The sequence below is a fragment of the Octodon degus genome, unplaced genomic scaffold (assembly GCF_000260255.1).
Source record: "Octodon degus isolate 3935 unplaced genomic scaffold, OctDeg1.0 scaffold00020, whole genome shotgun sequence".
Lineage (NCBI taxonomy): Eukaryota > Metazoa > Chordata > Mammalia > Rodentia > Octodontidae > Octodon > Octodon degus.
The window spans coordinates 11,971,850-11,990,594 of record NW_004524596.1 but is presented as its reverse complement, the minus strand read 5'-3'; the positions used below and the strand labels follow the sequence as shown (position 1 = coordinate 11,990,594).

The following is an 18,745-nucleotide window of genomic DNA, read 5'->3' as shown; positions in this document are numbered from 1 at the left end:
GTCCCAGCTCACCCTGGGACCTCAGTGAGACGGTAGGGACGGTCACCTGGCAGCACAGAAGCTGCATCTGCATGGAACGGGCTGCAGCCAGAGCTTCCTCTAAAACAACCTAACCAACCTTGTCTCCGTGACTGCAGCCTGGTGGCTCCCAGCTTCGATGACAGCGTAGGAATCTGACTTTGCCGCAGGTATTCCTAGCCTTGCATGGGGCACCTTCCTCATTTCTGTACCCCAAGGCTTTTCTCTCCTGCAAGCCAAGAAGGAACACCACTGGCCTCTGAATGCCTTTGGTCCATACAGCTGTGACAGAGGCCTGGTACGCCTAGGCTGGGGCCACGTGAGGTGCTGCTCTGTGCCAGAGCAGGAGGAGAACCCAGATGTCCTGGGAGAGAGGTCACAGCCCAACAGCCTGGAGAAAAGTAGGGTGCTGTGCACAGAGGGAAGGCCTGACCCACAACAGAACAGCATGAGAGGAATGCCCTTTCTTCTACACCTTAGCTCTGTGCCAGGCGACCCCCAGCAGCTATTACATAAACAAGCTCACATTCTCCTCAAACTCCCTAAGCCCCTGATTTTACCAGGAGGCCCTTCCAAACCAGTGAGGTCACAGCCCCTCTGCTCTTGGCCATGGTCAGATGGGCGCCTGGGGTAGGGGTGAAGCCCAGAGGATCCTGGGAGGGGCAGCACTGCACTGGTGGCACACAGCACTGGAGGGCAGGAGATGCCAGGCTCTGGAGCCTTTGGACCTGCAGAGCCCAGTTTATCTGAAGCCGGAGACCTTATCTTCACCACTGGCCCAGCTGCTAAAGAGTAGCTCCTGGGGGCAGCACTTGTGCCTTCCTCGGAGCCCACCTCCCACTGTCCACTTGGCAGTGAGTGCTAGAGGGAGGCTGGCAGGGTGGGTCTGTTTGGGGGAGAAGCCCCAGGAGCCCATGCCATGGCAGTGGAAACCTGGAAGGTGAGTGTCCTGCCTGGGGGACACTTTATTACACACACAGACTTGGGGCTATCAGGACCTGGGGCAACTGAAGGTTGGACTGCAGTAGGCTTGGGATGCACAGAGGGCGTGGCACAAAGCGGGTTGGGGACGTGCAGCAGACAGACAGCACGAGCACCCTGGTTGCTGGAGGCATGAGCAGGATGGTGGAGGTCATGACAGGTTCCTCGCCTGCTCCTCCCAGGACACTGCACTGCTGGCTGGCTGCAGCCAGCACCGGTGGGGCAAGAGATGCCATTCAGTCCCTACACATAAGGTAGGTGTGTGTGACCCCGAGAGCCCAGGTTGCTAGGACCAGCTGCAGCCTTCAGCAAGTTAACATCTGAGCACCCTGGGCTGTGAGTACTCTCAACTCACCCCTAGGTGGCTTTCTGCCCACTCCAAAGCTCCCTGGGCCTCCTCTCACCCCTGCTGAGCCTGCTGCCCCCCTGCCAGGGCCATGACAGCCAAGCTGGCTCAGAGCCCCAGTGTGGAGGCCACAGGTTCCAGCGTGGAGTGAGGGCTACAGAATTGATGTAGGTCTTCCTCAACAATAATAACCAGGGTATGAGTCTCTGTGGTGGCCAGGGATGGTGCACACTCACGCAGGGCTGACTCCAGAATCTTCTCTCAGGTCCCGGCCCCAAGCCTGAGCTCTCCTCTCCCTTTACTCTCTTCCCACTGTGCTGGGGTCCTCAGGAGGGCCCCAGCATCTTCCACCATTTGTCTTCTGCACACAGTGCTGGGTGTTGAGTCTGTCTGGGGCCTGGTGGGGAACAGCGTGGTCCTCTTTACCTTCCACTTCCCAGCCCGGCCTGGACGTCTCTCACTGCTAAGCCTGTCATGGCTGATTTTCTGCTGAGCTCTGCCCCCTCGCATGAACTAGCACTTCCTGAGGCTGAGGCTTCGGGCCACTGCCTACCACATCCGCCTGTTCACAGTTGCCCAGCGGCTTCCTGAGGGTGGTGTGTGGATCTGGGCCTCTGAGCACAGTATGCTCAGGTCATGTGGAAGCTGGGTGGTTAATCTTGTCAGCTTGACTAAGAGACCCCCAAGAGACGTGGCTGGGTCCTGAGGCCACCAACCTCACAGCGGATTAATTGTCGAAGTCTTCATAACTCAACAGGTTACAAGGCGGTGGAGCCAGGTGGGAGGAAGTGGGCCACTGCAGTGTGACGCCACCTGCTTCCTGCCCAGTGCCCTCTTGGCATGCTTCAGTGGCCACCCTCTGGCTGGACACCTGTGGCGACCTCACCTCTGGCCCTATCCTTTCCAGAGCTGAGCAGGATGGGCCTCTGGAGGGGCTTCAAGGCCCAGTGAGTGGCAGAGCTTTACCTGGGCCATGTGCTACGGCTGCAAAGAGGTACCACTCAGGACTGGGGGCTGCCTGGGGGCAGTGCCATAGGGGGAAGGAGGGCCGCCCCTGGCCTGGAGGAGTGGGGCCACTTCTGGGACTGCTGCCTCAGCCAGCTGGACACTTCCTCAGACCAGGACTAGCGAGGCGAGGCTGGAGCCAGTAGGTGGACGGGCATTTTCCAATGGTTCCTAGTAGCAAGGAAGCCAATCTGAAAACCTGGGCATACCTTTGACCCTGTCTGGTCAAGCATCTTCGATGGACACCTACTGGGTCAACAGTGCATTCACTGAACAGTGCTACTTATTTATTTATTTATTTTGGTGGTTCCAGGGATTGAACTCAGGACCTTGCACTTGCCAGGCAAGCACTTATTCCACTGAGGCTATCTCCCTGGTCCCTGAACAGACTTTAAAAAAAAAAAAAAAAAAAAAAAAAAGCTTTTCAAGTGATAGGTTATATACATAAAATTCAATGTACAAATGTTCTGTACTGATTGTAGGTTCACACATGTGCATTAGCAGCATAAAAATAATGCACTGGAGTGATATACCAAGACAGGGGCAACGGGAGGGATGCACAGGTGACTGCTGGCATGTCTGAGGTGATCTTTGTAAAAAAAAAAAAAAAAAGCTGAAAAAGCAACACCTGCATGTATGAGGCACTGACTGCTCAGGGGGTGGCGTGATGCAGGAAGGAAGAGGGAAAGCAAGGAGGTAGGGAAGGAGGGAAATAACATGACCGCGGCTCCACATGCCCAGCTGCTCAGACAGGGTGGCTCAGAACCGCACTTCCCTTGCTAGTCATCAGAGCCTGACTTACAGCAACTTCAGGGGTGGCAGGGCACCGCAGGAGCCAGCGAGCACTGTGGCGGGTTGAGAATACATGAGACCTGCGGACATGGAGACAGCTCTTCCCCATCAATAAGCTCAGCAGCAAAGGCGGGCAGCGTGAGGTTCAAGCATGGCAGGCACTGGTTCTCATGGCTCAGCTGTTCTGTTGTTTGCTGGACTCAAGGGTGAGACTGGAATACGGCGGCAGGAGATGGGACAGGAGAAGACTGTGGAGGGAAGTGAGAGCAAGATGAGCAAGGGTCTGTTCCAAGCATCTTAACCATACTAATTGTCTCAGATCTTAGACTACTATTATCCCACTTTGCAGATGAAAACACTGAGGGGCAGAAGTTGAGGGACTTGCCCAAGGTCACACAGCTAGGAAATGGCAGTCCAGCCGATTCAGGACATGCCATCCCAAGGCTGGGGCACCAGATCCAGCCCTTGGGAGGCAGGAGGATCGGAACAGGCTACACCCTCAGCTGAGGGAAAGCGCCAGTGTAGCAGGTCTTGGAGTGGACAGGAGGGCTGCCAGGTTTTTAGTAGGCTCGACTCAGCGAGTGAAGGCTAAGAGGGCAACACGTGATTGGAACAGCTGGTTCTGGTAGTACAGAAACAAGCTCCCCAAGGAAAAGGAGCCCAAAGGGGCCCAGAGAGCCGAGCACCCCACCTCCGCTGGTGACAAGAGTTCTTGCAGGGAGCCCCACTGCCCAGCAGCAGATAGGGGAAAAGCAGCTCCCAGGAAGCCCAACCATAATACAGGCCTGGCATAGCACTTGGGGTTCAGGGGTGGGGTGCCACACCAAGCTGCAGAGAAGCCTCCAGAAAGAGGAAGCACTATTGGGCTCAGCAAAGGACACCAGTAGCCACCCAGCCCCCAACGGGCTCCTCCAGGACGGCTGTGTCCACCCTCGGGAGCTCCCCCTCTACAGACTTCCCTGACTGCACTGCCCATGTGCCTTCTCCAAAATGCCAGACACCCACAAAACCCAGAAGAGCCGTGAACCACACTGTCCTCTCCAGCAACCTCACGTGGCATGGGTAAGCAGCCCGACTGGCCTTCTTTAGTAAAGCTTCTCCATTTTTGGTCTTGTTTTTCACCCTCTCAAAGCCCAGCAAACTGTCACGTACAAAGGACAGAGAGGCCTCAGGCCAGCCACACTGTATCTTCTCCCGCAACAGCCCTAGCACAGCAACTGAGGTGGAGCCCACAAAATTACTGTGACGAAAAGGCCCTGTGTGTGCCACAGCAGCTCCTTGGTGCGTCAGCCCCAAGCTCCCCGGAGGTAGCTCTGCCTGTTCCTCTTACCACAGGCCTGGGGGGCATGCGTCAAACGTCATGTGTTAGTTGACCTGGCCTGCTGACCCCTCTGGATTCTCAGGTCATGGCCCAGGAGACAGGATGAAGTAGTCCATGGAAAAGGCTGCCAGAGTCCCCATCCCTGTGTGGCTGGGGACATGGACCAACTGGCCTGGCCTGTTACCTCCCTACTGCCCAGGGGATAAAGAGGGGGACAGAGTGAGGTAGCAAGGACCTCTGGGGTGTGCGGGGTCAGAGCCTCCCAGCTGAGCCACCATTTCAGCACAGGACACATAAAACCAGGCAGAATTTCCAGAAATTTATTGGAAACACGATACAAACTGATTAGTAGACAGCTCTTTGTACAGACAGACGGTCCACACCAAGACCACGCCAGACACACTGGCCTGGGGAAGCACTCAGCACTGAGGCGCTCAGGGACAGGGACCACTGGCAGGAAAACCAGAGACGCTAAGAAAGGGACAGAGGGTCACACAGAAAACCGGGACTTGGCTTTCCTGAGGGAGAACAGGAACGTGTGAGAAGGAAAAACTCTCTCCCCTCCCTGGCTCCCCACTTTCCTCACTAGGAAACCCCAAGATGGCCAATGCTGCCTCCTTCAGCAGGATCTCTGGCCAGGAGCAAAAAGCACCAGACTCAGACAGGACACAGAGCAGACCAAGGGGCCTTCTGGGCCCCTCCACCCCAGCTGTTGTGAGCTGGGTGACCCTGAAAGTGGCTGTCTCCTCTGCCACTGATCTGCTAAGAAGGCAAGAGGAAGACGTCAGCTTTTTCCCTCTGGGGGTGATTCCGACAGGGACTGTCCTCCTTATGGCTCCAGCTCCAACCAGATGGGCCTGTGTCCTAGGCCCCACCTGGTGGCCTGGGTCCCTTTGAGTAACATGACCTCCTCACTCTGTCTAGGTTGCCTAGGAATAATGGCAGCTTCCTGGCAACCTTGAGATTGCTTCAGCTCCCATTTCAGCTCTTGTCCTGTGTCAAACAAACTCTGGCTTAAAACTACTCAATCTAAATACATACTGGGGTTCCTGCTTCCTGGCTGGGCCCCAAGCTACGGAAAAGGCAGAACCGTGAGAGGCTCCAGCATTGATCTCCTGACTGCCATCCTCTTTTGCACACAGGACATCAGAGTTGGTGGCATGACTGCAGGCCAGAGGAGACTGCAGAGTCTTGTGTAGGACTGCAGGGGTGGTGTCCTACACAGGAAGCCCCAAGCCAAGGCACATCTGATGTGGGCTGCACAGATGGTCTGTGGTCCCCTGCTTCCCTCCCTCGTCGTCCCTCCATCAACACAGTGGCAGCTTGTCATGGCTCCAGAAAGGGCATGACTTCCAGGAAAGTCCTCAGCACCAAGTGCTTAGACCGGCAAAGGCAAAGAACAGGGGCCCCTTAGCATCTGCCTGCCATTCCCTGGAGAGCTCCACTGCAAGGCTGAGAACTTCCCAAGACAAAACAAGGACATAGGATCTCTGGCCACATCATCTTCGCAGGGATGGACCTGCAAAACCAAGTGCTCCTGCTGACAAGGCGAGGGCAGCCTTGCTATGCATGGAGCACCAAGTGAGCTGCGTTTCCCAAGGCTGACTGAGAGTGGAAGCAGGAGTGACGTCCTGCTCCTCTTCTGGCTTGGCCAGGGCCCAGCTCTGCTGGGCCTTGGTGAGAGGCTCCCCCAAACTGGGAGGGGTGAAGCCAGCAGCATGCAGTTGTTTCTAGGCCCAGCAGACACAGTACAGGGTGGGAGGCAGGACAGGACAGCGAACGGGCAAGCAGTCACCACCCCTGTATGTCCATGGCCCAATACAAGGCAGATGGGCCCAGACCAGACATCGACTCCTTTTCTTTAGAATAAACACCCCAGGGCTAGATGCCTCCTCTTCTGGGGGCTTCATTGAATGGGCCTCTGGAAATCTGGGAAGTACCTGCCACCTCCACCTGTTTCTCATGGGGTACCTCTGTCACAGGTCCCACCTGCGGGGCCCCAAGCCGAGACTAGGACAGCTCCAAAAGGCAGCGGTGGGGAGATCACCCCTTGCCCCATCGACTGCACAGAAGGCTAAGTGCCAAGGTGACTGCAGAACTGGGAAAGGACCAGGCAGCCTGCACCTGGACACCTGTCCTCAGATGCACACCTCGCTCTCTGCTGAGCTGAGCCAGCCCTGCAGGTCATCAGCAGCATTCTGTGCTTCCTCTGTTCCTGGAAGGAGGGGCAATGCAAGCGTGGCCACTCTGCTCTGCAGCAGCCCATCTGATGCATCTCACACCGGCCATTCAGCTGCTGCCTAAAGTGGGGGTCAGACTTCAGGGTCTCTCATGGGCTGAGATCCTGTGCCCAGCAGCCTGTCCCTGCCAATGGCAGGGAAGTGGCCAGGCTTACTCTGTGCAGGGAGCTAACCAGACACCTTCAGCCCCATGGGGTGGCAATAGGATGACCAGCTGGAATGTTGCCAAGCGCTGGCACCAGGGCAGGTGGGAGGAGTCCATGTCAATAAACGGGGCTCCTGGGCCTACGCACATGGGCTCCCAGAAGTACAGGGCCCGAGGGGGGGTGGGGAAGCAGGGAATCACCTGCGTATGCGCAGTCTCAGTTCTCTCACTAGCCCTAGTGACACCAACAGTCTTGTCTGTCTGCTTAAAATAAACTGGGGAGACTGCAACCTGCCAGAGGCCCTGCCTGGAGATGGCTCTGCATCAGCTGGTCTGTCTGTAAAGAAGCAAGGCAGGAAGCAAATGGCTTGTCACAGTGACACGCATGCTTGGCACATCTGACAGCTGCTCTCCTGGAGCTGCTGGAGGACCAGGCAGAGCCAAGCAGGACACCACCTCTCTCATGACAGAGATGCTGAAAAGAGCCCACAGGCTGCCAGGCAATCCCTCCCCTTGTGGCCCACAAGTACCGAGTTCCCTTCCCTTCAGAGCCTGGTTCCCTGCTAAGGAGGGCAGCGTGGAGTGCAGGACGAAGCTGGGGCAGAGGAAAACTTCCCCGCAGGGACAAGGCAGCCTAGCAGGGGAAAAGCCGGGACAATCACAGCAGAGAGACAGGGAACACCAAGAATTGCGTAAACACTGGCACATTTCTTAGGAAGCATCTAGGGAGACGGATGCCGTGTCCCTCCTGTACATAATTACACAGCATGAAACAGAGCAGCGACACATGCAGGCCACCACTCCAGGGAGGGGCCCTGCAGGGAAGTGAGGGGTGGTGCAGCACCCTCCTCCCCTTGGTGCCCATGCAGCTCTGCTCCGGGGCAGCGACAGCAAGGTCCACACAGGGAAGCGCAGACGCACAGGGTGTGTTCCCACAGGTCCTTCCCTGCCCATCAGGGCACAGGAGGTCTCTGCGGGCGGTGCCACCTCCTTCCCAGGCACAGCTGTGAACATCAGCAGGACGGCATGGAGTCTCGACAGTAGGGTAGAACAGGGTAGCTCAGTCTGACACACAGCACGTGAGTTCTGGGAAAGAGAAGACATGAGATGATGGTTAGAGGAGGAGTTCTGATGGAGAGGACAGGAGAGGAGGCAGGAGGAGCCCCTCACTGGCAAGACAAGCTGCAGGGAGGGGAGAGCAGGCATTCATTCAAATCAAAGCTCATGATGGCGTTTAAGGCTGGACCAAAGGGGAAGCTCACACGGGTGAACAAATAACAGAATGGTGCTGAAGAGCCCTAAAAGGCTGGATTTGGGGTGGGTAAGGCCAGGCATGACAGGACGCCAGGAGGGAGCTTCGCGCTTAGCAGCAGACCTCTGGGAACTTCCCCACCTGATGCAAAGCAGTGGGGAGCACAGCCAGCTGGGAGGAGGCAGGCCCAAGCTCAGTGATGCCCAGACTGGACTCTGCACAGCAGTGAAGTTCCACCCCCATGGAGTTGCACAGCCAGTCGTTGTTCCTGAGTCCCTCCACTTGCCCAAGCCATGGGCTGCAAACCATTGCACCACCATCAAGGGTCGCTAGCAGGAGGAGACCTTTCTCTGGTCATTTGGAAGGAAGCTGGGAGGGAGGGCATTTTTGCTAAGCCGGGTAAGGCACTCAGGCATTCTCTCCCGCCACGCAGCTGCAGCCAGGAAACGACCGGGGGACGCTCACCTGCACAACCTTGTCCCATCCTGAGGAAGGGCTGCAGGACGGAGCAGAGCTGTGCCTTCACTTCATAAGCCTCGCTGGAACAGGGAAGGCACATGTACATAGCCTGGTATTGGATGCGGGCTCAGCAAATACGTGCTAAAGACTCAAATTCAGTTTTGGACCCAATATGCTTTTGCTTTATCGATCCTTTTGTAGGTCATAAGCTGCCTTCCTTCACCTTCAATAGCACCGTGGGAGGATCACACATGCTAGGAACTTGCTCAGTCACAGGGAGGTAGCTGAGGAGTCAGGACTGGAACCCAGATCTTAACTCAGGTCAAGTTATGCACCAACGTGAAGTTATATACCTTATATGCCAGGCTTCCTGTGTCCCACCCAGCCCGATGTTCTCCTAACAGCCCAGTAAGCACATGCTATCCATAGTCCTCTTCATTGTCTACTTTAAAGGCTGTGTTTGTGTGAGCATCACTCAGCTCCCTACCTTCTCCATCTCTCTGAGGAGAGGGGGTTCTCTGCCACATTTCTACAAATCCCTAGGAAATTAAACCAAATGCTGGGCGAACTAGTTGTAGTTTCCCACCCATCATGGCAAATTCGTGCTAAATTTATAGGCTCCGGTTTCTAAAGCGCCTCTACACCAGGCAGCTCAGGATCTGACGCCCGCCTTCTCCATGCCAGCAGCAGTTTAAGGTGAAAGGGCACCTCGCTGCATCACAGCTGAAGAGCGTGGTGCTTGCCCCCGTGCTTACAAAGCTATCACTTCACTCTGCTCTGCAGCCTTCCCCAGCCCTGCTTCATTTCCATCCACAGCACCCCAGATGCGAAGCCCTCAGCAAGGGTCCAGGACGAGGCTGCCGTGGATTCCCCACCTCCTTCTGCAGCACAGTGTAACTGCAACCATTTACCTTTTTGTTTATCTTTACATGCACTGACCTACATGGGTCTCTACTGTACACACATTCTTTTTTTTTTTTTAATTTTTTTATTTATTATTTAGTTTATTTATTTTTGTGTGTGTGTGTGTGTGTGTGTGTGGCCAGCTCAGCCCACCAGGGGGTGGGGCTGGCTGGCATGTGGTGCTGGGGGATTGAACCGTGGTCCCTGTGCTTTGCTTAGCTTAGCTTGTTTTAAGTAGATGCTTTAGACCACTGAGCCATCTCACCAGCCCCTGTACACACATTCTAATGCAGGAGTATTTAGTTGTTTTTTTTTTTAAACTGATTAATAGGATATTTTCAATAATTAATACATTGTATATTGTTATCTTCTTAGTGGTTATTCATAGTACAAGAAGCAGACAAGATATCCTGTCCAAACACTATTACTACAAATCTTTCTTCTCATTGAATTAAGCGAAAGTAGCTGTGTATCTATCCCAACTATTCCATATATAGAAATACAAAATGGATACCATCTCACCCCAGAAAGAATGGCTATCATAAATAAATCAAGGACTATTTATTTTGGTTTGCTTTTGTTTGCTGGAAAAACGGTCCCTACTGGTTTGACTGCCCCAAAGTACTTAAAGTCCCTGGACTTGGAGATTCTGCAACCTAACCAACTAATGCAATGAAAGCAGCTTCTTGAGGCTGCCAGTTATTAGCTTCTGAGTTTGCTGCTTTGCTTTCTGAAAAATCAGAGAAAAAAAATACTTTCAGAATTAGAGGCTGGGAAGCAGATAAAAAGTGATAATCAAGTATAGGTACTTAGGAAACTAGACTTGAGAGTGGCAGTATGGAAAGCTAAGGGCCCAGTTCGTCCAAGGAATCTTCAAGGGCTCGGAGATGACAGCGGCTGCCTCTGAAAGTGGGGGAGGGGAACTGAGGGCCCAAGAGCAGCCCCAGGGCCCTCCTGACTCCACACCCCTGTGCTGCTGTCTGCCACCCACCAGTCTCAATGTTGTCTACAAAGGGAATGAACCTGAAGGTCCCACGACACAAGGCATGAGCCCACTGAAGGGCAGGACCACCAGTTCCCCACAAGAGGGACCAAGGGACCATCCTCCTGCTGAATATGAGCTTCAGAAAGCAGGGAGTCCGACCTTCAACCTCTGCGGATGAGACCGGAAGAAAAGTCTCTGGGGAATCTGAGCAGCTTTTAAGAAAACAAGGAAAGTCCCTGGTTCTACCCAGTGGCCAGCAGGCCCTGGCCACTGCAGTGCATCAAGAAAAACCTCCCAACACGAATAAATGCTTAAGATCAGCTTAATTTTCTTTCTTTTTCGGCAGAACCGGGGATTGAACTCAGCCCCTTGCGCTTGCTAGGCAAGCGCTTATTCTACTGAGCCATCTCCCCAGCCCCCATACTCAAGATCAAAGAAGCAAATAGAAGAGCACAAACTGGGCTATTCTTGAGGGAAAAAAAATTTTTTTTTACATGAAACTGATGAGAAAGTTTATAGAAAACTAAAAACAATGAGATATTTTCCTAGTAAAGAATATACAATTATATACTCAAAGTTTTCATGAAATATTACAACCCATGAAGTTAAGGCATTAACATTTCTTAACAACAAAATCAACTGATTTGAGGAAGATCAGCATGAAAATATTCTAATGTAGTGATGTCCAAAAATTTTCTGCGAAGGAAACATTCTTTATCTCTGTACTGTCCAGTATGGAATCTACTAACCATGTAAATTCTTGAAATGTAAAAGCAACTGAGGACATGAAGTTTTCATGTACTTAAGTAGCCACATGAGACTAGGGGCTACTTATTCAACTGTGTAGTTCCAATGTTTCTCAAGTCAAAAGCTAGTGTTTCTTTTAGGCGACTTCTCCAATTATTGCTAAGGGACTACAGGTTAGGTGTGCAAAGAAAAGAAAGCTCTTAATGGATTTCTCCGTCCACTTAAGATCTAAAATTCTATACAGCTTTTTGAGGCAGAGGCTCACACAACCCACTAGAAAGAATGTAAGGGAAGGACGCTTGGGTAACTTTCAGTACATGTGCCCTTCCAATTCCCAGCTAGTGTCAGCAGGAAGATTTTGGTCACTCAGGAAGATGTTCACAATTACACAGAATCAGGTTGCGGCCACTGCTAGGGCCACCAGGGCATGGAAATCACTACCGCTAGGCTGGTGGAGAGATGTAGGTGGTGCTCATTTGCAGATAGGGTTTGCAGAGCTAGATGAGGGTTTAGAAGCTGAGGGAGCTGAAGGACCTTTCTGGGCACTGGCAGGCTGAACAGGCCACTTTATCTTTGGGATTACGGTCTTGTTCTTGGTCTTAAACACTTTGCTTGGATCTAGCTTATTCATGAAGGAGTCGGTCTCTCCAGCGAGCAGGTCTGTGCTGTAGGTGATGGGCTTATACAAGCTGAACCATTGCTTGTCCTGTGGGCTAATGCCATCGCTGGTGAAAGCACACTGCCACTGGGGCAGGCCCAGGTAGGTGATGAGCAGGTGGTAATAGGCAGTAAAAGTATCTGTGAGAAAATGCCAACATAATGCTCTGTCCAGGAACCAGATTTCAGTGTCTTGTGATAATGCTGGCTTCCCAGTTTTGTTTCCAAGACAAGGCAAACTTTCCCATTTCCACTGCCTGAATCCAACTCAAATATCACACTTTGAGAGTCAAAATGAGGCTTCTCTGGCTGGTCCTCACTGGCTTCATATGTATCATCCTCTAGGTCTGCCAGAGTTGGTGCATTAGGAAGTGAACACACAGAAGACTGGTTGAATTCATTTAATTTTGAGATGCTATTAATGGCCCTGTTGCCCAGTGGAATGATGTGTTCATCTAGCCTCACACTCCAGGTCATGTGGAAGCCATTGGTCATCGAGTAAATGTTCCTCATATCCTCAGGCATCATACAATTATTTTTTTGTTCCCAGGAAGAAATCATATGATGTTCAGCGGGTGCCTTTTCTATGATGGTTACCGCTGTCACACCTGCAGAAGACTCTAAGATGCGGGTGATGCCAAGGGTCGGCTTCTCCAGGTGCGACTCGTTGCAGCCCAGCGTCGGGGCAGTGTGTCCTCCATGGCTCGTGTCCCAGCTGCCACCAAGGCGAAGACCCCGTGGACCACAGCAAGGAAGACAATTTAAAAAAAACAATTATCATATCCTCAGAGATAGTATCTAGAGACTGGGGTATCACTTGGGCACAGTGCCTGCCTGGCAAGCGCAAGGTCCTGAGTTTGATTCCCTGTACAAAACACAAATATTAATGATTTTTTTGTACCGGAAGTAACTAAAGGGGGGAGAACTGAGGAATTCTGCTTCTACAGTGGTAGGCTAATTTATATTGGACTAAGCCACCAGCCAGTAAACTCTGCAAAATATAAAAACAACATCTTGAAGGTAGTGGGGATCAGCTGAAATCAGACCAAGCCTGGAGAGGCTCTGGCTCTAGGACAACGTGAGACTGGGTGAGACCACTTTTGGCTATGACCACCCCAAGCAGTTCAGGGCTGGCTGGGCAGGAGTTGTGGTTGAACTGAGCTGAGGAACCTGTCACAAATTAAAAAAGAGGTCGGGGACACAGCTCAACCCCCAGTACCAAAAACCAAAAGAAAAAGAAATAAAACAAAAATATGAAATAGAGGCCAGCAAGATAGCTCAGCAGACTAAAGCTCCTGCTTAGGCAAGTGCAGGGACTGTGGTTCAATCTCCAGCATCACATGGAATGCCAACCCCACACCCAGGGCGGGCTGAGCCAGCCACAGAGCCCAGGAGTAGTGGCGCATGCGTCTAATCCCAGCGCTGGGGAGACTGAATCGCCATGCGTCCAGGCTGTGTAGTGAGACCCTGCAACAACCAAACACATTTAAAAAATGATGTAAAAGCTGACTAATGGGAAAAACTCAAAAATCAAAACAGGAAAATGAAGTTGAGAAAGTCTATCTAAAAGTTCAGTGAAAGAAACAGCAAAGGATGGGGCTGGGGAGCTAGCTCAGTATAATAAGTGCTTGCTTGGCAAGTGCAGGGTCCAGAGTTCAATCCCTAGTAAAAGGAAAAAAAAAAAAAAAAAAAAGAAAGAAAAAAAGAAAAGAAACAGCGAAGTAAAACTGGGGAGAGACAAATGTCCTGACCCAAACACCTGCAAGGACTCGCTGCTTCCCAAGACTCAGCACTGTCTTGCTCACCGCCGCCTCCTTCCACGGGTCTGTGTGCTCTAGCAACACCCATCTAACTGTTACTGCGGGTTTGGGGCTCAGTTCTACATTCACCACTTTTTTTTTTTTTTTACATTTACCACTTTTTGTACTCATTTATATGTATATAGTTTCTGACACAAAAAATACTTGATTGAGGGAAGAAAATACATAAGATATAACTCAGATGTTTCTCAGCTTAAAGAGTACTCAATCATTTGGAAGGGAAAATAGGAAAAAGGGAAAGAAAAGAATGATGGAGCTGAACAGCTTAAAATGAGCCCAGGGGGCTTTCCGGATGGCTGTGAGGAACCGCCCATCTTCACTGTCCTGACAGCTGCAGCCACTGGCACTCTCTCATTTCTGGGCTGGAACTCAGCAGGTGGGGGGTGGGGGATGTGGGTTGGGGGTCTCAACTGCCTGGCTTCTGGGCTTGGTCTTTACTTCTTGGGGCATCCACATCCAACAGTGAGATCCCAGTGGCTTCCCCAGACATTCATACTTGTGCTTTGGAAAAACTCCTCTAGGTATACCTCCATCAGGAACTTAATCTCAATTCTGTTGTTTTCCTGTCTCCTTTTCCAAACATCTGAGCTTTCCCCTAAACCTGAGACCTAGCGCTTCAGCCAGAGGTTCCCTGTCCTCCAAGGAGGTCGCTCTATGTATCACTGAGATGGGGAACAAAGACAGGCTGATTAAAAGGAAATGACTCTGCAGGCGAGCACAAGACACCCTGGGAGGCCAGTACTGGCCCTTTCGGATGAGAATCTAAGTGGCTGCCATGGACTCCATCAATCCTCTTGTCTGGGACCTGCATACTGCCAAGAGGGCCTCACGACCAGACCTCTGTGCGGCTCCCAACGAGTATTTCCCTCAGGAACAAGACAGAAGTGCTCTCTGGGAGAAACTGGCATCATTCGACCCAGAAATAGTTCCAGGGATGGTCATTTTAGCTTCTTTCCAGAATATTCCAAAAAACCAAGTTGTTGATTCATCCTGCGTGCTTCGCTTGGATCTGTTCACAGTCTCTACTCCTGTAGCCTCAAAAGCTGGGAGAACACCCAAGGTTCTTAGACAATGCTTCAGGAACCCTGAAACCTACTTGACCTATCCGGTACTCTGCCTTTCAAAGCTCCAACATTTTTTGAAATGTAATTAACTAGGTTCCAACATGAAACAAGAAGACCAGAAGTGAGTCTAGGGACTCTTGATACTTTCCCATAAACGCTTCAGAACATTAAAAAACAAAACCAAACCCTGTAGTCTTTTGAGATGGCATGAAACTGCTAACAGAAGGCAGCCTGGGCCTCGGCGTGCCCGGGAGTGCCATCAGCTGGGCCCGGCAGGCTATTTTTATTGGAGTCTGTGAAGACAGACACATCCCAGAGCTCGCGTGCTCGCTCGCTTGCTGTGCAGCAGCCCCCACACCCATTCCCAGGGCTGGCACGCCAACAGTTGGAATTGTTGAATCACTCATTTCAGAAGCAAGTCATCAAAAGGACAGTCTTCACACCCCAGATCATAATATTATCCTTACAGAGGCATCCACAGTGGATACCCTCTTCAGGGAAGAGCTAGAAAACGGTATTACTCAATGCAGAAGATAAGTAAGAAAAATAGGTAGTGTGCACACATGTCCCAGGGGAAATAAGCCAGAGGAGCACGGATTAAAACAGAGTTTATTATACAATTCATCTCTTTTCCTTGTCTAGATGTCCTGACTCTGTCCTACTGAAAACCCACTTCTCTTCGGGGCTTATGGCTTTGGCTTCCCTGACAAACCAAGTCTCGATCCAATGCCCCCACAACAAGAGCTGTCCCATTCTGGAAAAGGTTAGGGGCACTTCCGACCAATGTTTCCTTGTCTCTGTCCCCACAGATGTTTCCTTCCGGCTTCCCATCTGATGACAACTGAATCACAGTGGGCAGTGACTTGATCCCTGTGTGGTGGGCAGGAGATCTGCAGTCTGACCACGCAGGGGCATGTGGGTTGGTGGAGGTGTCTTCTGATTCTTAGGAGGTCGGGGGAGGATGAGTGCCTTTTCTGGGGAGGAAGGCAGGGTCTCACTCTGTAGTGCAGGCTGGCTTTGAACTCCCTGGCTCTTGCTGCCTCAGTCTCCTAAGTAGCCGGAACTACAAGAAGGCGCCACTAAGCACAGCACTAGGAGTTGTTTCTCCAGACTCACGCCATTAGGTGAGAAACATAGCTATAAAAAGTACTGTTATTTTGTATACATTTCATGGCTTTAGCTGACATCTTAGCGCTTTTCCAAGTGGTTTTCATAGCAGCTGTTGCAATGTGGAAACAGTTCTCCACCACTGAATGAGCATCTACCTGGACCGTGCTGCAAAGAGCATGCAGTTGATTCAAACACATACCACTTCCAGGTGACTCTGAACTTTCCTTTCCTTTCTGCCCCTCATAAGCCCCACCTTCCAGGTAAAGGAAGGCTGGTATGGTGCAGGGGCAGGGAATGTAGAGGGAAAGAGATTTTGTCAGACAACATTGGCTTCTATGTCACAGTCTGGGCAAAGAAAAATTTCCACTCTATTTCTCTACACATTTGCAAACAAATAGCCATTTCTTATACACAGAAAACAGAAATTTCTACCACACTCAACACACAAACCTGGGTCCTTATCAATTTAGAAGAAAACACTAGATTTGGAGTTGAAATTCTATTGCTGCTGCTACCCGCTAGCAGTGGCTGGAGAGGTTCCGTAACTTCTCTTGAGCTCCGATGTTTTCCATTACTATACTAAAATGCAGGTTTGGGCCAGACATGACGGCACGGGCCTACAATCCCAGCACTCGGGCAGTGGAGGCAGAGCACTGCCATGGGTTTGAGGCCAGCCAACGCCAACCTGAACTGCAGAGCAAAACTTTGTCTTGAAAACAAAGGGTCAGGTTTTAACATCTATATAAAAAGTATTTGGGGGATAAAAGTGTTTGGAAGATGAAGTAATATAAAATATACAAACATTTTAATTATTAGAACAATTCTGTAAGGCAAACAAACAGCCCCTGCACTTTACAGAGCTACAAAGGAGAAAAGCAGTGTAAAGGAACCAAGGGAGAGGCCCCAGGGCACACTGGAAGCTACCGGAACCTCTGACTGCAAGGCGCAGGTGCCTGTCTGCACAGCAGACTTTTTTCCCCCGCTGCCTCTGCCCTCCCTCCTGCTGTCCCCCTGCTCTCCCTCTCCCTCCCCCAGGCCTTCCCCTGCTGCCCTCATACATGGACCGGTGTCCCCTTTGTGGCTCCTGTCCTCTGAAGCCAGCAGGGCCTTCCCCGCTTCTGACTAACCAAGTAGCCTGGATGTGGCATTTCCCTTTTTCTCTTCTCTTCCTTTCTTTTCTGTGTCATCAAAGCAACTGTGTGTCAGAAATGCAGGAGACAGGAAATGCCCATGATAGCACGTGGTGCACTGCTGGACGAACAGCCTCAGAGGGAGGCCAGTGTCTGCGCCGTGTGTGCCTGTAATTCTGAGCTGCATTCTTCCTGTCACTAGTGATAGCTCGCACTGCAGTTCCTCCCGGAACTTGGAGTTTAAGTTCCAGTAGGGTGGTCACAGAGTCTGGGTAGCCGAGTGGCCTGGGGTTAGCTTCACAGAGCACACAGAACACTGATTCCCTGACCCCAGCCCACATCAGGGCCTTTAAAGGGCCTTCAATGGGACCACATACAGACAGTGATCAGCCAGCTGGACTAGTACACAGCTACAACCCCAGCACTCCCAGAGGCTGAGGCAGAAGGCTACAAATTAGAGCCCAGCCTGGATAACCTGGTCCTTAATGAGATCCTGTCTCAAGATAAAAAATTTTAAAAGGGCTGGAGATGTAGCTCTATGAAAAGACCCCAGGTTCCACTCCCTGTACTACTACTACAAAAAAAAAAAAAAAAAAAAAAGAAGAAGAAGAAAGAAAAGAAAACAACAAACAAACAGAACAAGACAGTGACTTTCCAAAGGCACAGGCAGCTGTCCCATCATCTTTACAAATGGCAAAGGTTGGAGATATAGCTCAGTGGCACAGTGCCTGCCTGGCAAGCACAAGGTTTGATTCCCAGTACCAAAATAAAAAATAAAGAATAAAAATGCCAGGCAAACTCTTTTCTACTAGCAGAGATCAACAGACTTCCCATCGACTCAAAATGCAAAGGGGGAGCTGAGGAAGGAGGCAAGCCATGGAGGAAGAACTCTCAGTCCTGGGGCAGAGAGGCCAGCTATCTCCATGGACCTGGCTTCCAGCTACACTGGCTCCACCCACCTGTCTGCCATGCAGGTGCTCTAGCAGCAGGGCCATCTTGTCACTGTCATCCCCGGCCAGACTCCCCTACACGTGCTGGTCTGAACTACCCCATGCAGGCTCACTACAGCCAAACGTGTTTTCCAGGATCTTGAATTCATACTGGAAATTCAAATTAGCCAGGATCCCATAATTGAGGAAACAGATCCATTATCCCAGAGACAGGTTTGCCGCGCAGCTTCCCCTTACGCCAGAAGGTGGTGCTAGAAGAGCCTGCAGGGCAGAAGGGGTGGGGAGGGACAGGTCCTGTCAGCTTCCTGTCACCAACCCTGGAGTAGCAGCACCTGGCTTGTCCCAGAAGCTGCCTCCTGGCACCTCCGGAGGCTGCCTGCACTGTCTCTGAGGCTGGGCTCTAGCTCCTGGGGTCCCCTTAAGAATCTATGCTGTGATAACCTTCACTTCCTTGCACTCTCAACCGAGGATTAGGGGCTGTTTACTGTACCTGCCATGTTCCCTGCTTTTCTAAGCCATCTTCCAATATCTGTCACACTAATTTCTCAAACTAACTATTAAAATAATTTACACAGTTTCTACTTTTCTGGTAGAATCTGACATACTCAAGAGCCAAGCATAAAAGGAAAGCAGGATCTTGAGGACTAACTAATCAAGAGAGGGAAAGGAGAAGAGCTAGGAAACATGATAATGTCAAGCCATACAGTTATATGTAGAAGAGGGGCAAGGCAATGATCCTGAGAATCTCCAGAAGATTTTTGAATCTAGCAGTTAATTGGAAAGATTCTCACCCTGACTAACTATATACACTGATACCTGT

At 51.3% G+C, this 18,745-nt stretch overlaps 1 protein-coding gene and 1 pseudogene across 1 annotated transcript in view; both read right to left on the bottom strand.

The window, feature by feature from the left end:
• Positions 1-4,769: 4,769 nt before the first annotated feature.
• The window catches only part of Mta3 (metastasis associated 1 family member 3), a 158,792-nt gene continuing 144,816 nt past the window's right edge, over positions 4,770-18,745 (bottom strand). Inside the window, 2 exon segments of the mRNA XM_023711233.1 lie at positions 4,770-7,934; positions 8,566-8,639. Coding sequence (XP_023567001.1) covers positions 8,623-8,639 — 17 coding nt within the window. The 3' untranslated portion in view covers positions 4,770-7,934; positions 8,566-8,622.
• LOC101589618 lies at positions 11,667-12,427 on the bottom strand (annotated as a pseudogene).